The sequence below is a fragment of the Triturus cristatus genome, chromosome 5_1, assembly GCF_964204655.1.
Source record: "Triturus cristatus chromosome 5_1, aTriCri1.1, whole genome shotgun sequence".
Taxonomy (NCBI): Eukaryota; Metazoa; Chordata; class Amphibia; order Caudata; family Salamandridae; genus Triturus; species Triturus cristatus.
Window position 1 is genome coordinate 348,783,445 of NC_140587.1, and position 24,776 is coordinate 348,808,220.

Here is a 24,776-nt window from a genome sequence, read left to right on the forward strand (position 1 = left end):
CACCCCAAAAGCATGTTCTTGAACTCCCTGGCCCTCGAGAGGAGTTGTTGTCCTTGAGTGTCCATGCCCCAGGCTCCCTGGGATAGCTAAAAGGATGTAGAAAGGCAGAAAAAAAAGGCAGGTTGGCCGAAAGAGCAACTGTCAGAAAGACAGGAACAGACTTTACATGGGAGAGCTCAGAAGAACGAGGTGTAGTTGTCTTCTCTGTAGTCAAAAGGGAATCGCTGCTTTCTACCGAGGGTGAGCGGTAACGCTGTTTCTTGAAGAGGTGAGCTGTACTGAAAGAGTGAGGACTAACTCAACTGAGCAAGGAATGTCTGCTGTCAATGGCAAGTAAACATGTGGCCCTTTGCTAGTTCCTCAGATGAAGTAATCCTCTAATCCCGCTGGGTCTTCTCACAACTATGCCCACGATAAATCCGTTCACCTGCAGAATGTGCTGCTTGTGTTCTCTGATCAATGCATCGGGTGCAGGCACAGGCCGTCCACCCTGATCCTTCTTGCGAATCGATATTTTTTCTAACTTATCTGAAGAGTTTGGTCGTAGTGGTACATGTTGGCTGATAGCAACGTTCTGCTGTTGCTGCTGTTGCTGCGTCTAAGGAGCTGAAAGTAGTCTGTCTTTTGTGGTAAAAATGTGCCTTGTTCAGCTCTGCTGCTTAAATACTGCCATGGCATGTACATGAAAGAGGTGGCATTCTTAGATCAAAATTGCTCTATTGCAGTGATTGCCCAGACCATCTCAGAATCATCACCAATCAGAGTGGAACTCCGTCTACTCTTTCCATGTCTCCCAGAGACTAATCCATCATGGAGTCCACCTTTGACCGTCCATGCTTGTGTGGTCTCTGGGGCCTCCCTGTGCTCTCTTGAGATTTGCCAGTAGTGCTGCACTTGAGCACAAAGCCCACATAAACCCTAGGAAACTGCTTGTCCCTTTTTTTGTTTCTACCACTGGCGGGGGGGGGGATGTGCCATCCAGATGTGAGGACCCCAGTTTGTCATTCACATCCCTGCAACATATGCCTCCTGCAACACTTACCCATTCCTAGCAGGATCCAACCACCAAATTAAATGGGCTGGCTAATTGGGCTGAAGACTAAACAATTTACAGAACATTCGGACTTGCTTGTGCTGACAGGGCCCTACTCTTAGGTCACGTTTTATGAAATGCTCAACGCAAAGTTCGTTGTCCCTCTACTACATGCAAAAAATTCGGTGCCAGCAAAGGGAAATCAAATTGTCCCTCTGTGGTTTCTATAGGGTGGAAAAACAAGTTATGGCAAGTCAATATATATTTATGCTATAGAATCTTCACATTGTTGACACGATTAAAAGCCTGGTGCCTATGTGACACAAATCAGCTACACTGTTGTTGATGATATCTTTCAATAAAATGAATGATTAGAAAATATGTGTAAAAAAAGGAGAAAAAACATAATATAGCAAAGTAGAAACCTATTGAAATTTGGAAATTAATAAGGTGTCCTTGTGTTTCATTACACCTTAAGAAAATATGTTAACACTATCTAGTTCTGACAAGAGTATTTATTTGCAGCTAATATTTTCTTTATCTAGTACTTGAATGTCATTTTACACTCTCAAGGCCACCTCACGATTGCTGCCTGTTGATAACTGCCTGTGTTTCTCGTTGATTGATTTCATACGTTCTCCAGTTCTAATTTTCGGTTTATGCTGAGAGCAGACAATATATTGTGTCAGACATGAGGAGGTCAAAAGACAAATAACAATCAGTACACTATGTAATGGAATATAATAAATGTGCTTGTTTTGCAGAGCCTAGTGATGAAATATTAGGTTCAAGAAGGCCAGCAAGGTGATTTCCCTCATTCACAGAAGCCCTGTGGCTGCGATTTAATCCAGCAAATTTTGATAGTGATTTTCTTTGAAAGGAACCACAAAAATTCCCTTCATTCTTTATATGTTCCATGAAAGGAAAACTGGAGAGACAGGAGGTACACTGACAAGAAATGAAGCAAATAATAAAATATGACAGTTCATTCTAAGAATTATGTGTCCTCCCTTAGAAATTAAACTAGCCAAGTTTCTCGCATTCATGATACATCAGGTTTTGCTCTACTTTGTGTGATTTATCTTCGTGTCTGATCCTCAAATATGAGAGTTTAGTCATTTGTTATGAGCATTAACTGTAAAGGTTATAGAAATGGGGTTCTCTAGTAGGCAGATTGTACTCTGTCCAAGTAGGGACCCTTCCTTCTAGTCAGTATACGATAAGGGAGTTACACGTCTAAAATAACCATTGCTTAACCCCTTGGTAGCTTGGCACGAGCAGTCAGGCTTATCTCAGAGGCAATGTGTAAAGCATTTACACATAACACACAGAAATATAATAAAAACACTACAAAAGGGCACCACGCCATTTTAGAAAAATAGTCAATATGTATCTGCGTAATACAAGACCAAAATGATAAAAATCCAATGTACAGTAATCGAAATACGAATATTGGCAAAAAAGACTTAAAATACAGTTTCATGAAAGTGATTGCTGCGTCCAGGGCTGTGTTCTGCTTGGGTTTTCGGATCAGATAGAACCCGCTCATCAGAGCCTCACTAACCCAGCCAGAACGTTACCCCCTCCCTAGAACCTATTTACAATAGTGCAACCACATATATCTACCACCTAAGGACAGGGGATTCCTACTATACATACCAAGACCTCTTATAATCGGCGGCCTCGCGATCCCACACGGATCCAGACCTCTCTGCCCATACGACAGTATAACAAGTGGCGGCCTCGCGATCCCACACGAATCCAGACCTCTCTACCCAGACGGCAGTCTCAGCACAATCGGCGGCCTCGCGATCCCATACGGATCCAGACCTCTCTGCCCATACGACAGTATCACAAGTGGCGGCCTCGCGATCCCACACGAATCCAGACCTCTCTACCCAGACGGCAGTCTCAGCACAATCGGCGGCCTCGCGATCCCATACGGATCCAGACCTCTCTACCCAGACGGCAGTCTCAGCACAATCGGCGGCCTCGCGATCCCACACGGATCCAGACCTCTCTGCCCATACGACAGTATAACAAGTGGCGGCCTCGCGATCCCACACGAATCCAGACCTCTCTACCCAGACGGCAGTCTCAGCACAATCGGCGGCCTCGCGATCCCATACGGATCCAGACCTCTCTGCCCATACGACAGTATCACAAGTGGCGGCCTCGCGATCCCACACGAATCCAGACCTCTCTACCCAGACGGCAGTCTCAACACAATCAGCGGCCTCGCGATCCCATACGGATCCAGACCTCTCTGCCCATACGACAGTATCACAAGTGGCGGCCTCGCGATCCCACACGAATCCAGACCTCTCTACCCAGACGGCAGTCTCAGCACAATCGGCGGCCTCGCGATCCCATACGGATCCAGACCTCTCTGCCCATACGACAGTATCACAAGTGGCGGCCTCGCGATCCCACACAAATCCAGACCTCTCTACCCAGACGGCAGTCTCAGCACAATCGGCGGCCTCGCGATCCCATACGGATCCAGACCTCTCTGCCCATACGACAGTATCACAAGTGGCGGCCTCGCGATCCCACACAAATCCAGACCTCTCTACCCAGACGGCAGTCTCATGCGACAGTTCATCCTATGATCACCATAACATACAAAAAGGGAATCAGTCTCACTATTCATCAGATCACACAAGGATTGCCAGTTCGAGCATAGCCTGTTCTCAGGTTCGAGGGGCTCCTCTTTCCCTTATTCAGTTACCACTTACCTGATATGGGTTAACATCTGTTCATGTAGCCGCAGCTGACTAGAAGAATAGGCTACCCTCTCATACAAGAACACGCAGCACATGTTGGTTCACTACAAACTGGGTACTTTATTACTCATTACATGCGCAATCACATAACATTACAATATAACACATAACCTGCAAAGGAAAGTGAAAGATTAAGTTGTACACTCTAATAAGAAAGGGTCGACATCACCTTAGTAGTATGTAGCCTGCACTCAGTGGTCATCTAGGTTCCCTTCTCGTCTGTGCCTCGGCTCGCCTGGAATCACCCTTCTCCGAGTCACTGGGACCTCTTCCTTATCGGCTACTCTCTCCTCTCTGGCTATTCTGCTAGGAGAGCATCTGTCTCTCGGTTCTTCTCCGCCTTCAAGATGGCGTCTGTCTTCCCTGGAATAAGTAGTAGCTTTACTGCTAACGGGTAGATGCCGCCTACGGACTGAACATGTAACTGCCTCAGACTTTCACTAATATAGAGGTGCGTTTCCTCATGGAAAATTCCGGCCTGTAACCTGCCGCCCACCAAATTCTTGTACCTCCCCGTACCAAGGACACGTTCCCAGCCGGCCGGCCTGATGTAGTGTCTTCGGCATGAAGAAAAATACAATCCTTCGATAAGGGCCGGCCTGAACCGGTTCTCTCCAAGCGAATAACACCTCATAACTAAAACATTACATTTGACCTAGAAGCATCCCAAGCTGCCGGAGCAGAAAGAAAGATGGAGTCTCTCCCGTTTGAGGCCTACCAGGCCTGAATTCAGCACGGCTCCATGAAATACCCTCACTACAGGACAGGTTATCCCTAATACTAACGAATCTATCCCCTAGGCTATGTGCGCAAGCCCTGATCTATGGGGAAGAGCACAGAATCATGTCGAAGTGCCTAGTAAATAGGCTCCATTCACTACTCTAACCCTTAGACTTGAATGATAAGAGACTGAAGTCACATTCCATCATTGTGCCTCACAAGAAGGCCGGGAAAATCGAGCAGAACATTTCACCCTTGACTTCAGTCTATTATACATTCATTAAACAGAACTAATATCTGTGGAAGAATAATATGAAACAAGACTAACTGATCTATGTCTAGTACCAGGTGTGCAGAATTGAAATAGTGAAGGAATACACTGAATAAAGCAACAGATAGAAATCAAAATGCCGATAGTAATCAGAATACCTCCTAATACCTGACGTAACATATACAAATCAGGTAACCAATTAAAGAGCCAGTCAAACCAGCCCTGGTCAATGTGTTTTCTAACTTCCTCTGTTAAGTCATGTAGTTTATCAATGTGAGCTTGAATGGATTTCGTACGATCCGACAAGTTAAAACAACAAAGACCCTCAAAATCAGAACAATCGTGTCCATGTTTAAGCAAAAGATAATCAATGGCCGCTCGATTTTGCAAGATAGCCCTACGTTCACCCTGGGCATCTAATAGCATGTCAGACAGGACTGTAGAAGTATTATTGATGGATTTTACCATCCAGCAGGCCATTTTCCCAATAGATTTGGCATTATAAACTGCCAAAGCAGGAACACCAACAATTGAAATAGCCAGGCTAAGGTATTCAGACTTGGAATATAAATGCAAAGATGAGTCACAATCCTCCGGTAACCTCACTGTATCTCGAATCACACGAGAGTTGGCATTCGGATGTGGAGAAAACATTAACAAGCTCAGTCTAGTAATGGCACAAGGGCCTCCAGAAATATTTGCGGGAATATATGGCCAGGAAGTATTACCACATGAGAAAAGCCATCCGGCAGGTAGTAACATCGTGCGATAATGACTGGGGGTAACTACCAAACTCTTGCAAGTCATGTTATTCTGAACAGAAGTACATGTTTTCGGTGTCCTTTGAAGGCACAAAGTTCGTTCATGAGCGGTGAATGAAGTGGCACCTTTCAATCTTAAACGCATACATTCAGAAATCGCGCTAGGATCACAAGTAAGGAAAAAACACAAATCACCTTGTGTGATATTATAGGTAACTATTCGGGACTGGATGGGGGGTATCGGGTCTGACAGTACAGTACACAAGGGGCAATACTCATGGGCAGCGAAATCGCCCAGAAGAACATTGGGGCGAGCATTTGATATATTAAAAATATGAGTCAAAGTCTCCAATGAAGCAGGGACAGCAACTAAACAAGTCGCTAGAATGTCCGTCACCGATCTCATCGGTGTCAAGCAGAAATGAGGGGCTTTAGTCACTTGCTTGGCCAATGTAATCCAAAAGTTCGACGACGAATCCCACGCAGCGAAGGAACGCGACACTCGGGTTCTCAACTCAGCCCGGGTTGATGGGATCCCTCCTCTCTCGTCGTACCAGCCCAAAAGGAGTCCAACGCCGACACATCCTGCAGCAACAGTCCAAAGAATGATCTGAAAGAGAATCAAATACAGGCATTATTCATTCTCGTAAGTAACATTTGTCAGCCGGGACTGCTTCCCAGCTATCTTTCCCTGGTCTCATAACTAAAATGGTGTTGTCTTGACCGGTTGCAATGACTTCTGCTTGTTCAGGGGGATTCTTAGGCGACTGCACCCAAACTCTGGCCCCAGGATTATCTGTGGAGCCAAAACCTTTCTGGCCTCGTACAGTTAGCAACGTTGGGGCAGTGCCTTTTGTGATCTCACCACTGAAAACAGGCATTATTAGCAATTGAGCCACTCGGTCAGTTTGATGTATCAGTAAGTCAACCTCACTGCTATTCAGCAGGAGCACCTTAATCTCTCCCTGATAATCACTATCAATGATTCCTCCAAGCACCTGAATGCCTTTTACAGCCAGCCCCGATCTAGGGGCGATTAATCCGAAATTTCCAGTTGGTATATGAACACCAACACCAGTTTCAATGATGACTCGATCCTTACTTTTTATAACGGTGTCATCCATGGCATGCAGGTCTAAACCTGCCGACCCTGGGGTCGCTCTACATGGAGCCAAAGCTCCGGGAGTAATCTCCCAGTACATCACGGTCTCTCTGATTTCATTGGGCTTAGCATCAACATTCGGAGGAAACAAATGCATAAGTGGGGATTCAGCATTTAGAAAAGGACGGTTATTCAAAATCAATAGCGCTTGAGGCAAAAAGTCTCGCCAATTCTTATACTGTCATCTGTTAATTTACGCAATTGATCTTTTAGCAGGCCATTCAACCTCTCCACAAGACCCGAGGCCTGTGGATAATATGGTATATGAAACACCCATTCAATATTGTTTTCCACACAGAATTCCTGTACCAATCTTCCACGAAAATGGGATGCATTATCAGATTGAATTTGGAATGGCACACCATAATACATCATAATCAATTCCAATGTTTTAATAGTATTCAATTGGGTAGCTTGCTTACAGGGAAGGGCCACCAACAGGCCACTGTATGTATCAACAATGGTGCAAACATATTGACAATTCCTACTCATAGGAAGTGGACCAATGTAATCAATCTGCCAAATTTGAGCGGGCAATTTCCCGCGATGTAAATGACCTTTAACAATTTGGGACACTTTGCGCTGCCTGATATGCTGACAAATGGGACAATGTAGAATAACATTTTTGATTAAATCTAGGGGAATCTAAATTCCTCGATCAGCAGCCCACCTGCTAGTGGCTTTCTCTCCAAAGTGTCCTGCTTTCTGGTGGGCCCATTTCGCCAATCCCGCAATATCAGAATCTTGCCTGTCCACCACTGCCTCAGCAATTTTAGATTTCTCATCTGCAATGTTATGAAAAAATTTGTCAAGAGAGTCTATCGGGGTATGAGCATCCACATGGAAGATTGTAACAGTACTCTGTGGGAGCATTTCCCAAATCTCCTGCCATAATTCTTTTCCCCACAGTTCTTTTGAATGGATTCTCCAACTATGGGAATGCCAAGTCGGTAACCAAACTGCCAACCCATTGGCAGTAGACCAAGAATCGGTGAAAATATGACATGTGCCAGGTAACTCTTGTTTCAGAACTTGATAAACAGCATAGAGTTCAGCAAATTGACTGCTCTTACCCTCACCAGTTGTACTCAGCAATTTTTGTGTGATCGGATTATAGGACACCGCCTTCCAATGCCGTTTCATCCCTATGAACCTTGCTGAACCATCCGTAAACCAGACATGGTTTCTGTCCTCTGCGGACAAATCATCAAAAGGTCTACCCCACTTAACAGGAGACTCCTGTACTAAAGGTACGGAACATTCACTCTCAGTCTCAGTTGATGGCGCCCGTGCCACCTGCTCATGCAAAGATGCAACTCCTTTTTGTCCCACACGTGCCCTGTCTTGTATATACCATTTCCATTTAATCACACTCGCCTCTTGAGCGTGTCCAATTCGGTGAGTTTTCGGCGAACTCATAACCCACTGCATGATAGGAATTTCAGGTCGCAAAACTATATCATGTCCCAAAGTCAATTGCTCGGTATCCACCAGAGCCCAATAACATGCAAGTAACTGTTTCTCAAAAGGTGTATAACGCTCACCAGCATCAGGTAACTTTTTAGTCCAGAAACCTAACGGTACTCTACTCTTGCCTTGTTTCTGCCACAAACTCCAATTCGCATAAAGGCCTTGTACAGACACATTCAAATCCACATCACCATCACATACAGGCCATAAATCCAGAGCATGCTGAATTGCTTCTTTTGCCAGACTAAACGCATCTTGCTGTGGTTTACCCCATTCAAATGCATTCTTTTTACGAGTGACCTGGTACAAAGGGGCCAATATTTGACTCAAATGAGGAATATGCTGGCGCCAAAAACCAAACAAACCAATGAAGCTTTGGGCTTCTTTCCTATTTCTCGGAACTGCAAAATCAAGAATTTTCTGTTTAACCTGAGGGATCACTTCTCGGTGCCCTTCATGCCAATTAATACCCAAAAATTTCACAGCCTGGGACGGACCTTGTAATTTATCCGGGTTGATTTCCCAACCTTTCTCACGCAAGCACTCAATGACTCTATCCAATTGAGTCTGAACTTCCTCTTGTGTTTCGCCTTGGATCAAAATATCATCAATATAGTGACATATCTGAATTTGCGGATGAACCGGTACCTCAGTCAAATGCTCTGCCACCAGCCGGTGACATATCGTAGGACTATGCACATAGCCCTGGGGAAGACTTCTAAACGTCATCTGACGCCCGTTCCACGTAAAACTGAATTGTTCCTGACACTCAGGGGCAATCGGAATCGAAAAGAAAGCATTTGCAATATCAATGGACGCATACCATGTACCTGGATGTTTTTGGATTCTTTCAATTAGGGTAATAACATCCGGTACTGCAACAGTCAAAGAGGGTGTGTGTCTATTCAATTCTCGATAATCAACAGTCATGCGCCAAGAATTATCACTCTTACGTACAGGCCAAACAGGATTATTCCAAGCAGAAGTAACTGGGGTTATAACTCCTGCATCCACCAACTCCTGAATAGTGGTACTAATCTCTTCATGACCACCTGGAATACGATACTGCTTCTGACGAACCACTTTTGTCGCCTGGGGAACTTTTATGGGGGGCATTCTTAAACGACCAACCCGTACAGGCCTGGACGATATATAATGTTTAGTTCCAAATTGGTAACATCCATCATCTAAGTGCAAAGTCATTCCTTTCAAAATATCAATTCCAATTATGAATTCTAAGAGTGGCACCACTAATACAGAGTATTCTTTTCTAGGAATTCTACCTATTCTCATTTGAAGTAAAGTTTGAACTGCGGGAGTTTCCTTTCCACCTAATCCGGTAATTGTAAAAGGCTGACCTTTAAACTTCTTTGATTTTCCATGAATAAGAGTGGCCTCCGCTCCTGTATCTACCAATGCTCGGGCCCTTTGGATATTACGATGTCTCCAATAAATATCAATATCTACATAGGGTCTATTATCTCTGTGAGCCCATCTGTGTACTGGAGCTTGACCTATTTCCTAGTCCTTTTTACTGCGTTCTGTGTACCAGGATAAATCAGGATAAAGACTCTCACGTTTCCCAGGTATCGATACCTGCTGTTCATATCCATCTCCATTACGAAATGGATTACTGTTCTCTGCATTGTACTGCGGGTTTCTATCGGCTAATATGTGTCGATCCTCTCTCCTTCTCAACTCAGGGGATTGATCCCTATCATCTCTACGTCTGCTGTTAATATAATCATCTCTCCCCCTCTCTCTTTCCCCCTCTCTCTCCCTCACGACGGGGGGACAAATCACGTACATAACGTCGATCATCACGACGATCAGAGCGCCCACGGCGGTCGTCATCACCGCTACCGTCAGAAAAACCACGATCACACTCAGTTGTCCGAACACGCCGGGCACCCTCCTTTCGATCCAAGCCACGTTTGCGAAACATTTCCCACAAACGAGAAGTAGTCTCACCATCAATGTCCTCCTTCCGCACACCATCGGCCATAAGACCAAAAAACATATCACGTCTAGTAAGTTTATTGTCACCAGGAGTACGAGTGTCAGGCCGGGACTGCCGTTCAGGTTTAAACCACTCACCCAACTCACCGAGTTGGCGTACCGATTCCAGCACCACAGATAACATGTTACCAGTCTGATTAATGAATAAAGTCATCATGACCTGCTTATAAGCAACAGGGGAAGAACGAATAATACGATTCCGCACAGAAGATGTCAAGAAACCATCAAGCAACCTGTCAGCAGTATTTAGAAAAATTGCCGTTTTCATCACCTCCTCTTTGAGACGTTGCGCAGCATCGCGCAAAGTATTCCACGGTTTGTCATTCACAGGCCAGTCAGACTCAGTAGGATATTTTTGATTACAACCCTCAGTCGCCAATTGAAGCAAAGAAATTTGACCACCAACATTAAAGTTACGAAAATGATCCTGTACAGTAGAATCCGAACTCAAGGAACAAAACTTCAAACAATCGCCAGTATCCAACATAATGCCAGCAGCGCCCAGTTCATAAAGGCGCACCATCCATGTGAGTAAGGTCTCACCAGCTCGCTGCCGAAATCGCTGCAAAATATCACTAATTTCTTGTTGAGTAAAATCCTCCAAAGAGTCTAAAGCAATACCATTCGGAGCACCGGGAGCCTGCTGCAACTTCCGCCGAAAAACTGGATGCACCGAGACCGCGGGACGAGCATCACAAGGAGCTCGACCAGTACACGTAGAGGAACAATCAGTGTAAGAAGCATCGACCCCGCTCGAAGAACGAGCGCAATCACGGGGTGCACCATCAGAGGCGCAAGAAGCAGACTTACAATCACGGCCGTAGCGAGAGGACTCGCGCTTGGCAGACTCCTCACCCGAGGAAGGAGAATCACTCGAATTCCAGATATTACCATCCCATTCATCAGGATTCCAATCCAGTCCGGCTTTCGCCACGACCAGACGCACCTTTCGCGTCGAAATCCGACCACGCCGATTCTTGTATTTATAACGAGCAATTCGCACAGCCGCCCTCTCGGCAATAGTTTGGTACGTCTCAAGTTTATCAGCAAGCAACTTATTTTGGCATCGCAACAAAGTATGAGCATTCTGAATCTCAACAAAGTTCGCTTCCAAATCCTTATGCAAGTTCTGTAACTTCAACAACCTCTCATGCAGAATCCTGTACGCAGACAGAACAATCCAACCTCTGCGCCCCAAAACGGGAAGCTCATCACCCTTAGATACCGGCGCCTTCTGTAAACAAGTAATGACATTAGCCGGCTCCGCCAGCTCCAAAAAAGAATTCCAATTCTCACTCAAACCAGTAGAATCAGCCCACTCACGGGCTAAGGCTTCATAAGGCGTTGAATCCCAGCCGGGAATATCAACGGGCAACTTAAAAGTAGATTTCGACTTTTTAGAAAACATCTCGGAAAAGAAAGAAAAAGAGAAAAAGAAAAAGAAGAAAAAGAAAAGAAAACTACACACAATTATATACAAATAATATAGAAACGAAACCACGCACGCGCCAAAAGCAAACACGATACAACCACAACGCACACAGGTTTCGTAAACGGTTCCTGACGCCAAATGTTCTGCTTGGGTTTTCGGATCAGATAGAACCCGCTCATCAGAGCCTCACTAACCAAGCCAGAACGTTACCCCCTCCCTAGAACCTATTTACAATAGTGCAACCACATATATCTACCACCTAAGGACAGGGGATTCCTACTATACATACCAAGACCTCTTATAATCGGCGGCCTCGCGATCCCACACGGATCCAGACCTCTCTGCCCATACGACAGTATCACAAGTGGCGGCCTCGCGATCCCACACGAATCCAGACCTCTCTACCCAGACGGCAGTCTCAGCACAATCGGCGGCCTCGCGATCCCATACGGATCCAGACCTCTCTGCCCATACGACAGTATCACAAGTGGCGGCCTCGCGATCCCACACGAATCCAGACCTCTCTACCCAGACGGCAGTCTCAGCACAATCGGCGGCCTCGCGATCCCATACGGATCCAGACCTCTCTGCCCATACGACAGTATCACAAGTGGCAGCCTCGCGATCCCACACGAATCCAGACCTCTCTACCCAGACGGCAGTCTCAGCACAATCGGCGGCCTCGCGATCCCATACGGATCCAGACCTCTCTGCCCATACGACAGTATCACAAGTGGCGGCCTCGCGATCCCACACGAATCCAGACCTCTCTACCCAGACGGCAGTCTCAACACAATCGGCGGCCTCGCGATCCCATACGGATCCAGACCTCTCTGCCCATACGACAGTATCACAAGTGGCGGCCTCGCGATCCCACACGAATCCAGACCTCTCTACCCAGACGGCAGTCTCAGCACAATCGGCGGCCTCGCGATCCCATATGGATCCAGACCTCTCTGCCCATACGACAGTATCACAAGTGGCAGCCTCGCGATCCCACACGAATCCAGACCTCTCTACCCAGACGGCAGTCTCAGCACAATCGGCGGCCTCGCGATCCCATACGGATCCAGACCTCTCTGCCCATACGACAGTATCACAAGTGGCGGCCTCGCGATCCCACACGAATCCAGACCTCTCTACCCAGACGGCAGTCTCAACACAATCGGCGGCCTCGCGATCCCATACGGATCCAGACCTCTCTGCCCATACGACAGTATCACAAGTGGCGGCCTCGCGATCCCACACGAATCCAGACCTCTCTACCCAGACGGCAGTCTCAGCACAATCGGCGGCCTCGCGATCCCATACGGATCCAGACCTCTCTGCCCATACGACAGTATCACAAGTGGCGGCCTCGCGATCCCACACGAATCCAGACCTCTCTACCCAGACGGCAGTCTCAGCACAATCGGCGGCCTCGCGATCCCATACGGATCCAGACCTCTCTGCCCATACGACAGTATCACAAGTGGCGGCCTCGCGATCCCACACAAATCCAGACCTCTCTACCCAGACGGCAGTCTCATGCGACAGTTCATCCTATGATCACCATAACATACAAAAAGGGAATCAGTCTCACTATTCATCAGATCACACAAGGATTGCCAGTTCGAGCATAGCCTGTTCTCAGGTTCGAGGGGCTCCTCTTTCCCTTATTCAGTTACCACTTACCTGATCAGGGTTAACATCTGTTCATGTAGCCGCAGCTGACTAGAAGAATAGGCTACCCTCTCATACAAGAACACGCAGCACATGTTGGTTCACTACAAACTGGGTACTTTATTACTCATTACATGCGCAATCACATAACATTACAATATAACACATAACCTGCAAAGGAAAGTGAAAGATTAAGTTGTACACTCTAATAAGAAAGGGTCGACATCACCTTAGTAGTATGTAGCCTGCACTCAGTGGTCATCTAGGTTCCCTTCTCGTCTGTGCCTCGGCTCGCCTGGAATCACCCTTCTCCGAGTCACTGGGACCTCTTCCTTATCGGCTACTCTCTCCTCTCTGGCTATTCTGCTAGGAGAGCATCTGTCTCTCGGTTCTTCTCCGCCTTCAAGATGGCGTCTGTCTTCCCTGGAATAAGTAGTAGCTTTACTGCTAACGGCTAGATGCCGCCTACGGACTGAACATGTAACTGCCTCAGACTTTCACTAATATAGAGGTGCGTTTCCTCATGGAAAATTCCGGCCTGTAACCTGCCGCCCACCAAATTCTTGTACCTCCCCGTACCAAGGACACGTTCCCAGCCGGCCGGCCTGATGTAGTGTCTTCGGCATGAAGAAAAATACAATCCTTCGATAAGGGCCGGCCTGAACCGGTTCTCTCCAAGCGAATAACACCTCATAACTAAAACATTACATTTGACCTAGAAGCATCCCAAGCTGCCGGAGCAGAAAGAAAGATGGAGTCTCTCCCGTTTGAGGCCTACCAGGCCTGAATTCAGCACGGCTCCATGAAATACCCTCACTACAGGACAGGTTATCCCTAATACTAACGAATCTATCCCCTAGGCTATGTGCGCAAGCCCTGATCTATGGGGAAGAGCACAGAATCATGTCGAAGTGCCTAGTAAATAGGCTCCATTCACTACTCTAACCCTTAGACTTGAATGATAAGAGACTGAAGTCACATTCCATCATTGTGCCTCACAAGAAGGCCGGGAAAATCGAGCAGAACAGGCTGTCACAGCGTCATGAACAACAAATCAACAGTTCAGGCCGACCGCGAAAACGCATGCCAGCTATGGTGTCAGGATGACCCACAAACAGTACCTTGGGAATGGAGGGCGCCAGGGACCTTGTGATGAGATCTGATGAGGTGGCGTCACCTGCGTCAGCAGTCATTGGTCCCAGAGGTCGGTGCAGGAGTCGTCGGTCCTTTGAAGTCACTAACGTTGCAGATCAAACTCCGTATGGTTGAAGTCAGGTGCACTGGCATTGAGTCTGTGATGTGCAGTGGGACGATGCCACATGCTGTGCCCACATGTCACAGGGCAGGCAGTGGTATTGGTGAGACAAGTGTGAAACTTGGCGATGTGACATGCGGTGTTGACAGGTCATGGTGCAGGCAGCGGCATCGTCATAACTGAAGCGCTGTTGTTGGTAGACCCAAGGTTGCGATTTGAAGTGGGCTGATGCGTTGCACGCTGCCCACGAGTTGCGGTGCAAGCAGCGGCGTCAGTTGACGAGGCTGGAGTTGATAGCTCTGATGTCGATGGACCATGGGCCGCGGTATGGGATGGGGCGATGCTTCATGTCCTTCACGAACGGTATCCACAGGCCACTCTGAAGGCAGTGGTATCAATGTCGGCACAGTGCGGCAGTATCAATTATACCAGGGCGGTGATGTGATGTAAAGCGAGGCAATGCAAAGTGCACTGCCCACAGATCACGGTGCACGCAGCGGCTGGGTGACGGCATCAGGCAGTGGCGTCAGGGAGACCAGGGTTGCAGTGCCAAGTGGGGCTATGCTCGCTGCAATGACTTCAAATCACGGAGCCGGCAACGGCGTAATTGACGCCGTCATAGCGGTTTTTCTTCTGTTGCAGCAGTAAACACACAGTTCCCAGTGCTGTTGGCAGATGAACCTGAAGTCTTCGATGTTCCTGAGACTTCCAACAGGAGGCAAGCTCTACTTCAAGCCCCTGGAGAAACTCGGGTGAAAATTTGCAGAAAGTTCAGTACAGTCCGTTCACTGCTCAAGACAGAAGCAGCAACTGCAGGCCATCCCAACAAAGCAACACACAGCAAAGGGGCAATACTCCTCTTGGCAGCTTTTGTTCTTGGAAGGTCCCTTAGCCTAAAAGAGTTCTGAAGATGTGAGGTCTGTGCCCCAATACTTATACCAGTCCTGGACTTTGACGCTGGCAAACTTCAAAGAAAGTCATTGTGCACAAAATCCAGTTCTGTACTGCTCTTCCTTCACTGCTACCAGACATTCTCCAGGGGGTGGAGACTTGTATGTAAGAATGCAGCAGAGCCCTATTTATGTGTGAGTGACAACCCCTCCCACTACTCTTAGCCTAGGAAGGCTTATCAGCCCGGTGATGGGTCATCAGGATATACGAGGCACACCTAAGCTCCCTTGGAGCGGCTGCCTAGAATGCATGCAGGAGATTTTAGCTGTCAGCTACAAAGACGTGGATTTTACAGGCAGGCACAGAATGGTTCAGCAGGAAAATGCCCACTTTCTTAAAAGTAATAGCAACAAGGGGTTTGGCCATAGGGGGCTGGATGGGGCCGTATTAAGAGCAAGAAGTGTCCTAGTCGTCACCTTTCAAATGCTGCTACATTAATTTAACAGACTATGAACCAACAATTCAATTGATATTGACTTGAGGCATTTATTTTCTGCTCATTTCTATGTACGTTACTTCACATTTGAATCATGGGTCAGTCTAGAACAAGTCGCACTTATTTATACCACAGATCAAACAAAAACATACAAGCTTAGTGGTTAAGTAGTGTGATGTAAAAAACAATACATGAACAAGTGATATAAAACAACAAATTATACAAATATTATGTTACCAGTCTTAATTCCCAAACAAAGCAGCTACTTGGATATCCTTTAACATCCACATTGTATAACTGAGTTAAGTAGCTGCTATCACGGGGAACAAAACAATCAAACCAGTAGTGAGACAATTCAAAAAGCATTTCCACTGGGCAGAAAAATGTAATCAAATACAACAGCCCCCATGCCATGCCGGCAATGTTGGGTATTTTGTTAGAGGCCATTCCGCAGCTTATTTTGTCAGCAGTGGCTCAGATTGCTTTAAAGTTCACAAAGAAACGGACTGCATCACGTCTTTTTGTATTCAGCTAAGTCAGTCTTCTAGTGGACATCGCTGGCATGGAAAAAATTGCCCCATTAAAGCTCAACTAAGCTTCCATTTACCACCAACAAGCATAACTATTACATTGGTAGAAGTATCGCCTGGTTGGCGCAAGACATGATACTTACATTTTAACTTGCATCTTTTCGCCTGCAACAAGTGAATTGTTTACTCAAATCGATCAGATAAACCAGTCCACGCCCTGAAGAGAATCTCATTAGCCACCCTGGGAATCAGAACGCGTCGGCATTACACAACATGAAGAATATTGTATTTGATTACATTTTTCTGCCCAGTGGAAATGCTTTTTGAATTGTCTCACTACTGGGTTTGGTTGTTTTGATTTACATGTCCTGGTAGTGAAAACCTCACAAATATATTTTCCACTACTGTGAGGCCTACCGCTCACATAGGATAACATTAGGTTACCTTATTACTTTTGATAAGTGATAACATTTGTTTGGGAGCAGGTAGAAAGGTCATGTTTGGTGCCTAAGGAATTGTAGTTTTAAATCCTCTTTAATGGTAAAGTAAGTCACAACTCTGAAGATACCACTTTTAGAAAGTTAGCATTTTCATGTCCAAACCATCTGGTGCATGTTCTGGGTCACATGACTAGGTGGAGTTGGCAGTTGGCCTTTGCGTATCCCTACCAAACAGGCACAAAATAGAGTTATTGACTGTTGGAAGAATGGGCCATCCTGGTTTGACGGGAGGGCGGAGCTGTCACCTGTCACACATGCCATTCAAAGACACTGCCTTCGCTCACCCACAAAGAACTATCCTATTGTGACCACAGACATCCTGGGATAAGGGCAGGATGCCAGGAAATTCCAGACAATTTTGTGGGGATACCTCAGAGGATTCTTCCACTTATATAATACTAGGATCCTCAGACCCACCCTTCAATATACTCCTTGATCTGTGGAATACTACAGAAGAAGGACTGCCATGCTGATCTTCTGCACTTGACCTTCAACTGGACCTGCTTGAGCCCTGCTGGCCTCTGCTGGAGTGAGTTCCTTATCCCCAAGAGGTGCCTCCCAGGTCCTGAACCCTTGGTGTGGCATCAGTTGAGCTCCTCCTGAAAGAAAAGGAGAAATCCTAACATTTTAAGCACATTGCGACCACAAAACTAGCCAGTTCATGGCAAGATGTCAACGGCCTCCACTGAGAAAATCTGGTGACACGGACTCTTTGCGCTACAGCGAGCACCTGCGACTACCTGCAAAATATAATCTGCACTTTGTGCTACAGCATCAACGGCCTCAGATGACCACCAGTGCAAAGATCAATACAACGACCGTTCATGACGCTCTTCCGCCACCATGAACTGGACTTTTCGTGTTGGACTTTGAGAAGATACCTATTTCGGTGGGTTAACCTGGTTCCTGTATCCGTCCCACTCTCCATCGTGGTCAGCTTGAATTTGTGACTTTCACCTGGTCTTGCACAACCAGAAGACGCGCTTTGTGCTTTTAGGTGCTCTACTTACCTTAGATCATCAAAATTACATATCTTGGGTTCTACTGATTGGATATTTGTTGTTTAGGCATCAAATAGTTTACTACATTTTGCTCTATTTTCAAAATTGGTGTTTGATTTTTCTTATGTTGTGTTTTAACTTTTTTTTCAGAGTTTGATGTAACGCAAACTTGACCCGAAAGTATCGGGTATTAGGGTACTTTACATTAGCACCAGTTGCATTACACAAGAATACATTCATTTTAGTTAAGCACAGGGAGATTGCGTGAATTTTGCCTAGAATCACAGGATGTTGGACGTCATTGCCGAGACTTGAACCCGGTTCCCCGGATTGGAGGTCGACTGCCTTAGCCCTTAGACCACATTCTCTCCTCCACTTTATTACCATTTGAGTGCTGCATAAATACTTTCCACATTGCCTCTAATTTGAGCCCGACTGCTTTTGTGCCAAGCTACCAGAGTTATACACAGACAAATTTAGTGTATTTATTTGGTTCATCATACAAGGATTGTGGGTGTTGCTTGAATATGGTATTTCCCCCCTCAACCAACAACTCAGTTTCTCACAAATATCCTGCTTCTCGCTTTATTTCCATATTGCACAGGGAACTTCTGGTGAGGATGCATTGGTGATGTGCGTGTGACAGGTACTGTTTTTTCTTAACTAGTAAAGGACAGAAATAGAGGAGCCAAGAGCCCGCTGGTTCAATATCTGTTTTTACTTTGCCATTGGTCAGCCCTGGCTGACTAATGCCCACTTAGATTACATATTTTGTAGACTTTTTGCATTTTGCTAATGTTTTAGGTGGGAATGTAGGGGAATAAACAGAAGTAATAAAATCTCACAGGAGTAATACAAAAGTGGCAGCCAGTAATGTGGACCCTGAGCTTTTGGACAGCCTTAATCTTAGATAATTGGCTACGGTGTGAAAGGGTAAAGGAAGAAAATGTGGAGGGCGGATCCTTCAACATAAATTCTGCTGCATCCAAATCATGTTTATGCCATGGGAAAATCATTTTTATGCCGGTGATGAATAGAGATTTCTGTGGCAATCTTAGATATCTAGTTGCTTGGCAGGGCACAACCAATTTGGTGAAGTAAGAGAGCGCTTATGTGTGTGTTAAGGGTCTTTTGCATAAGACATAAAGGGCCTCATTAAAAGTTGGACGTTGAATTCTGATGTGAGTGGTAAATCTTGTTACCGTAGATATCCAAATTAAGAGTATTGTAATACAATCACATTCCCTTGATCCATTTTGGCATGTAAAACCTGCTGATGTTTATCTGCGAAAAAGGATTGATAAATAATGGGACTTGAGGTTTTTGGTACAATCAGCAACATAATCTGCATATTCCTCCCCATTGTTGGTGAAACACTCATAAGTAGACTGCATTTATCACACCCGGTGGAGTAGGATTGTATTGGGTATCACACCAATTACAGGCAAATTCTTAATGAGGGCTGAGATCATGAACTCAAAGGTCTGATTGGGTGTTAGCTGAGAAGAATCAGTGCTGTTGGAATGTGGACAATGCACGTCACACCCACGATGAGGCCAAGAACGAAGCAGGAAACACACTTGGTCATAGCCTTTGTAAGACAACCCTATAAGTTCTGTTGCAGTAATTAGTGGAGCATCTCCATAATGATGAGCAAGAGCAATTGATAAGAGAAGATGCAATAGCTTTAGAATGATTCAGATCACGAGTAGATGCTAATGTATTTTTTGTAACGCTGTTCACCTGGGAAGTCACTGACGTCTTGGCATTAGGAAGGAATGCCAAGGTTGCAGACATTTTGTGAGGGCAATTGTAGTAGGACCATTGCGAAAGGCCAATACAATGAGAGCATGGCAGAAGTGTCTATTCCTAAGAGCAGTATTTTTAATACAGATGTGGTACGAGAGAGGCACTTCTGCCACATAGTTTTCTGAACACTTGCAAGCCATGAGTTTCAGATGACTATCTTGATATTTAATTAGGTGGTGTCTACATGCATACTTGCAAGCAGCATCATGTAGATGATGAAGAAGGTTGATGATCATGCTGGAACCTACGCTACACAATAGGTGAAGTCTGTGAAGGTTGACAGGTAAAGGGTCAGTTTTACCAGATCAGACCTGGCAAACAAGAAAGTGTTGATCCATTTAGTCAAATTCACTGTTCCGATCACCAAGTAAGCAGTATTTTATAGCTGATCATCTCAAACCATGATTAAAGTTTAAGGGGATTATGTACTACCCCTATGTGTTAAATTGCTATCCGTGCAGCAAAAAATCAAACCACTGAAAAATGTTCTGTATGTGAGGCGTGTAATAAATATACATTGGTTTGGTGCACAAGACAACTTATTTCCATTTACGCAGCCCTCGTAATTTTCACTAGCCAAAGTCAGAATTTCAGCTTGTGTAGCTAAGGATGAAAGGCTTGGAAAACAATGCCATTGTAATGGAGCAATTATCAAACCCTTTTAGGACAGTGGTTGGTTTATTATGCTATAAATTGCTTAATCCACTTTTTCACTTCAAAAGTGTTTTCCTCTACAATGGCTGAAATACAATATCATAGTAATTCAGTTTCTACAATTAGCATGCATTCTTCTGCTTTTAACATCACATATATTGGCAATTCTATCCACTGAAAAGTGGGAAATCTGTGTTTTATGCTCTAATAATCAGTGCCCTTCATATTTCAGCTCCATGTGGAGGGCATTTTTCATCTCCCAGTGGAGTCATCCTCTCTCCAGGCTGGCCTGGATACTACAAAGACTCATTGAACTGTGAGTGGGTGATCGAGGCTGAACCGGAACACTCCATCAAAATTACCTTTGAAAGGTATTTCAAATCTTGTACTTCTGTCGCATACTTTGGACTTATTGCAGTAATATTATTTTCATTGAAGGTCAAATAATGTCGTTTATTACATCAATCTTGTTGACTATGTTTTCTTTTGATGAAGCATAAGATATTGCAACCTCTTTGCATAAGTTTATTTATTCAGAATGTCTGCGCTTATTTACGCTGCATCATACAAAGTGCACAGGTGGTACATCTGGCGAGTGTGCATGTTGTTTGCTCCCCCGGGACACTTTAGCATTGCAGACGGTGCTGACATCACCTCTGTGCTATGGATCTCATTGGTCCAAGATGTGTGCTTGTGCGCAGGGCTCGAGTCGGTGTACCACGCGGGTGGACGGCGTCCCCCCACTTATTTTACCGGGATTTTACCAGGTGGACGCCGTCCCCCCTGCCCAAAAGATGGATTCGGTACCCGAGTCTGCACCTGTGCGCGTGCTCAGCACTCACCAAATCTCACCTCCTATTATCGAGAGAGGGCGAACAGAGCTCTTTAAGTTTTTTCACGTTGATGGAGCCGTTCAGTATGACAGACGGGCGCACGTGGCCGCATATTAGAAAAGGTCAATATGTATTTATGCATTTCAGATGGAGACCGGCAAATTTACTGTGGGCAATAAATAAGCACCGAACAAGCGCAGCTTTAATTTCCCCGCTCCTTTGAGTGTCAATACAGTGACGAATTCCAACGTAAACATTCTGCTTTGCCCTTTGAACCTGCCCCCATCACCTTGTAACCTTTGTTAATTAGAGGGGACTACATTTCGTGACATCACTTCCTGTCGTGACGTCACTTCCGGTGACACCACCTAACATGGAGCGTCCCCCCACTTGTTTTTTAGGACTTGTGCCCTGCTTGTGCGGTCACAAGTGTGAATTCCCTCGTTTGTGAGCGTGGCCCTGTGCAAGTGAGGGAGCCATTTGCATTTATGACTAAACCGCTGGTGACACTGTATTCCGGGTGTTCACAGGGACAAACGCAGCAGGTAGATTAAGCATCACACTGCACCCGCCTGTGGAGGGTTTCTAGCCCTCTTTAAACAGATGCTGGCCCACTGTAGTGAACTTTAGAGCCACTGCCTTTGACAAATGCACTCTCCTCACTGCAGGCGCGGTCAGTCAACACGTGTGTCTTTTCTAAAGACAACGGGGCAGATTTACAAGCCCCTTGCGCCACTTTTGCGTCACTTTTAACATGGGAATAGTGACACAAAAGTGGCGGAAGGGGCATGTAAATCTGCCCCAACATGTTTTTTACTTTTATCAGGTACTCTAATCCAGGGTGCGCTGGCCGCATTGTGTTAAGAAGGCGCTGTTGCACAAATTGAGAATGTACACCCAATGTCTTATTAGGACACAGGTGTCCTATCACAGCAGATTCACCACTTTTGAAATGTGTAGTGTTTTCTAGGGGCTATTTATGGTCACCAATTCCATTCATTCAGAATAGGAGGGTAACTTTGGAACATTGTCTTTGCGGTGTTTTTGTCAAATTTGTTTAAATGTGTATGAAATTCATAAAATCAGATCAGATTATAAATTACAAGCCAGACCTCCTACTTCACATTATGATTTATATTTCATTAGGGTGGTCCCTTATGTGCATGGTAGCTTCCCAAACAGTTCATAACGTTTTTCGTATTGTGATAATGCCATGCCCTTCTTCCATTTCAGTATTTATGTACACTTCTTCGTGTCATTTATTGTATAAACTGTAAGTATAGATTAAAATGAATGCTCAAACCTCGTACACTTTTGTAGATAAACAGAGGAAGAATTTAGATGGATTATGCAAAATGAGACAAACATTTTCCCGGAAGCTGCCTTAGCCTCAATTGTAGAGAGCATTGTTCAGTGGAGAAAAGAATGCGGGAAAACAGGGCTTTAAGTGGGCCGGGTCTCACCGGTGCTGAGCACCTGCAGTTTTTTATTTTAAAGGAGGCCTCGAAACGGGTCTCTATCGGGCTCTGTTTTGTGCCCTGGCACAGGCGGTCCGTTTTTAGGTCTCGGCCTGGCGAAAGCAGCGCATGCGCTGTACTGCCATGCAGAGGTCTTTTGGAATCGATACGATTCCATCGTGCACGCGGGGAGACAAACGAGACAGAAGATGTGCACGTGGGGATTGGATGCTTTACTGGGGGCGTGATACACTGGGGACTTTTTTTTGCCACCAGTAAAGGCAGTCAACGCGTGCACATCTTCTGTCTGTCCCATGATGGGCCGCGCTTCTTTACTTTCTGTTTCATATTTGTCCCAACCATCCAAGTCTCTGACCCCCGTTTACCACCAAAAACCCCATGTCTCTGTCTCTGCCCCCCCCCATTTCCCACCCAAACCCTATCCCTTCGTCTCTCGGCTCTCTCTTCCCCCCCACCCCCACGCAGCACACACTCAAGCTAACACTCTTGGTGCTTTTTCTGCAATTCTTAGCTCTGGTGACGTCATCTGTTGCTCTCTTAAGCATCTGAGCATGCAGTCATTCACTCCTACACCCCTAAAACCACACTTTGATACACGCCCTGCTCCATTGACCCCAAAAGAGACTCTCGCGCACGAGCTCATTTGGGGACTGCGCCCCAGAAGCTAAGTTTAAAGAAATTGAACTTAATTTGTGGAAAAATGCTACTTGTAAATATAAAACAGATGTTAAAACTTACTGTCAGATACATGGATCTGTGTTTACTGCTAGACAAAGAGGGGTGTCACGCCCCGCCCCCACAGATCAGAGGAGGCGTTTGCTATTGCATATGCTGTTTATTAATCTCACAGGTACGTGATCAGGGTTGCACGGAAAGGGGGTAAGAAGAGGCTCCTGGTGGTTCTTATAGTGTCTCTTGATGTGTCCGGTTTCTTTGCCTCCTGGGCGTCGTTGGCACTTCTCTCTCCGCGTGGTCCTGCCGGTCTTCCCCTCGGAAAAGAAAGAACAACACGACGGTGTTAGAAATGGGATTTCTGGTTGGCTAGGGCTTGCGCCAAAGCCAGGCAGAAACCACCACTCTAGTCAGGGCAAGGAAGGTACACGCCAAAGATAACCCCTGCTCACCCCCTTGGTAGCTTGGCACGAGCAGTCAGGCTTATCTCTGAGGCAATGTGTAAAGCGTTTGCGCGCGCACCCAGCAACAACACCCAAGGCCCACCACAAAGGAAACTCCACACAAGGTATTATATAAAAATAGCCTTTGTATTATACAAAACACATTAGATAAAAACACACACTTTACAATGTGCCAACAGGCACGGGCAGAATTTACAAGGGATTATATATACAGGGGACAGGGCCACATGGACCACTGTCAGGAATTAGCACTTGTAGAACTAATACTTCCAGGACATAGGATCTAAAATGACTGTAGCACACAATTAGAAGATATAGCGCACAACCAGTAACCACGGGTAACAGGTAAGTACCACTTACGCAACCCTAACCACCTTAGGAAAATATCACGCAGGGAAACATGAACACACTAGCATAATTACCACTAGTAAAACAATCTCCAATGCATCACCACAGTTTAGGAAGGAAAATATCATGAAGACATTGCGCAGGCGCAAAAGTACATATATGAAAATCACCAGGTACCCTAGGGGAGGGCACAACACAGCAGAACTGTCCCCAGGCGAACTGGCCTCTCAGGGGTGCAGAAATGGCCAATATTCAACTGTCAGGGCGCGACTGCGCAGGCTGCGCAAGCCAGGCGCACAATGCACAGGGGCACAACCTAAACGATGCAGCTGCCCACTAAGTGCTGGGCAGCTGGAGAAAATGAGCGTGGGCAACACTGTGCCTTTGGAGCCCTCTAGGGTCACGACAATGGGGGCGCCTCGTGGGCTCAAAACAACAAATTAACTGCCCCCTAGAGCCTTTCAGGGCTCTATTAAAATGTGGCCCCCGACGTTGGAGCCACGGGGCTCTGAACACAAGAATGCCGCGT

The 24,776-nt window shown here is 45.9% G+C and overlaps 1 protein-coding gene across 1 annotated transcript in view; it reads left to right on the forward strand.

Moving 5' to 3' along the window:
• CSMD3 (CUB and Sushi multiple domains 3) overlaps positions 1-24,776 on the forward strand; it is a 2,836,509-nt gene that overhangs the window by 1,524,472 nt on the left and 1,287,261 nt on the right. Inside the window, exon 16 of the mRNA XM_085605076.1 lies at positions 20,685-20,823. Coding sequence (XP_085461202.1) covers positions 20,685-20,823 — 139 coding nt within the window. The remainder of the gene's footprint in view (positions 1-20,684; positions 20,824-24,776) is intronic.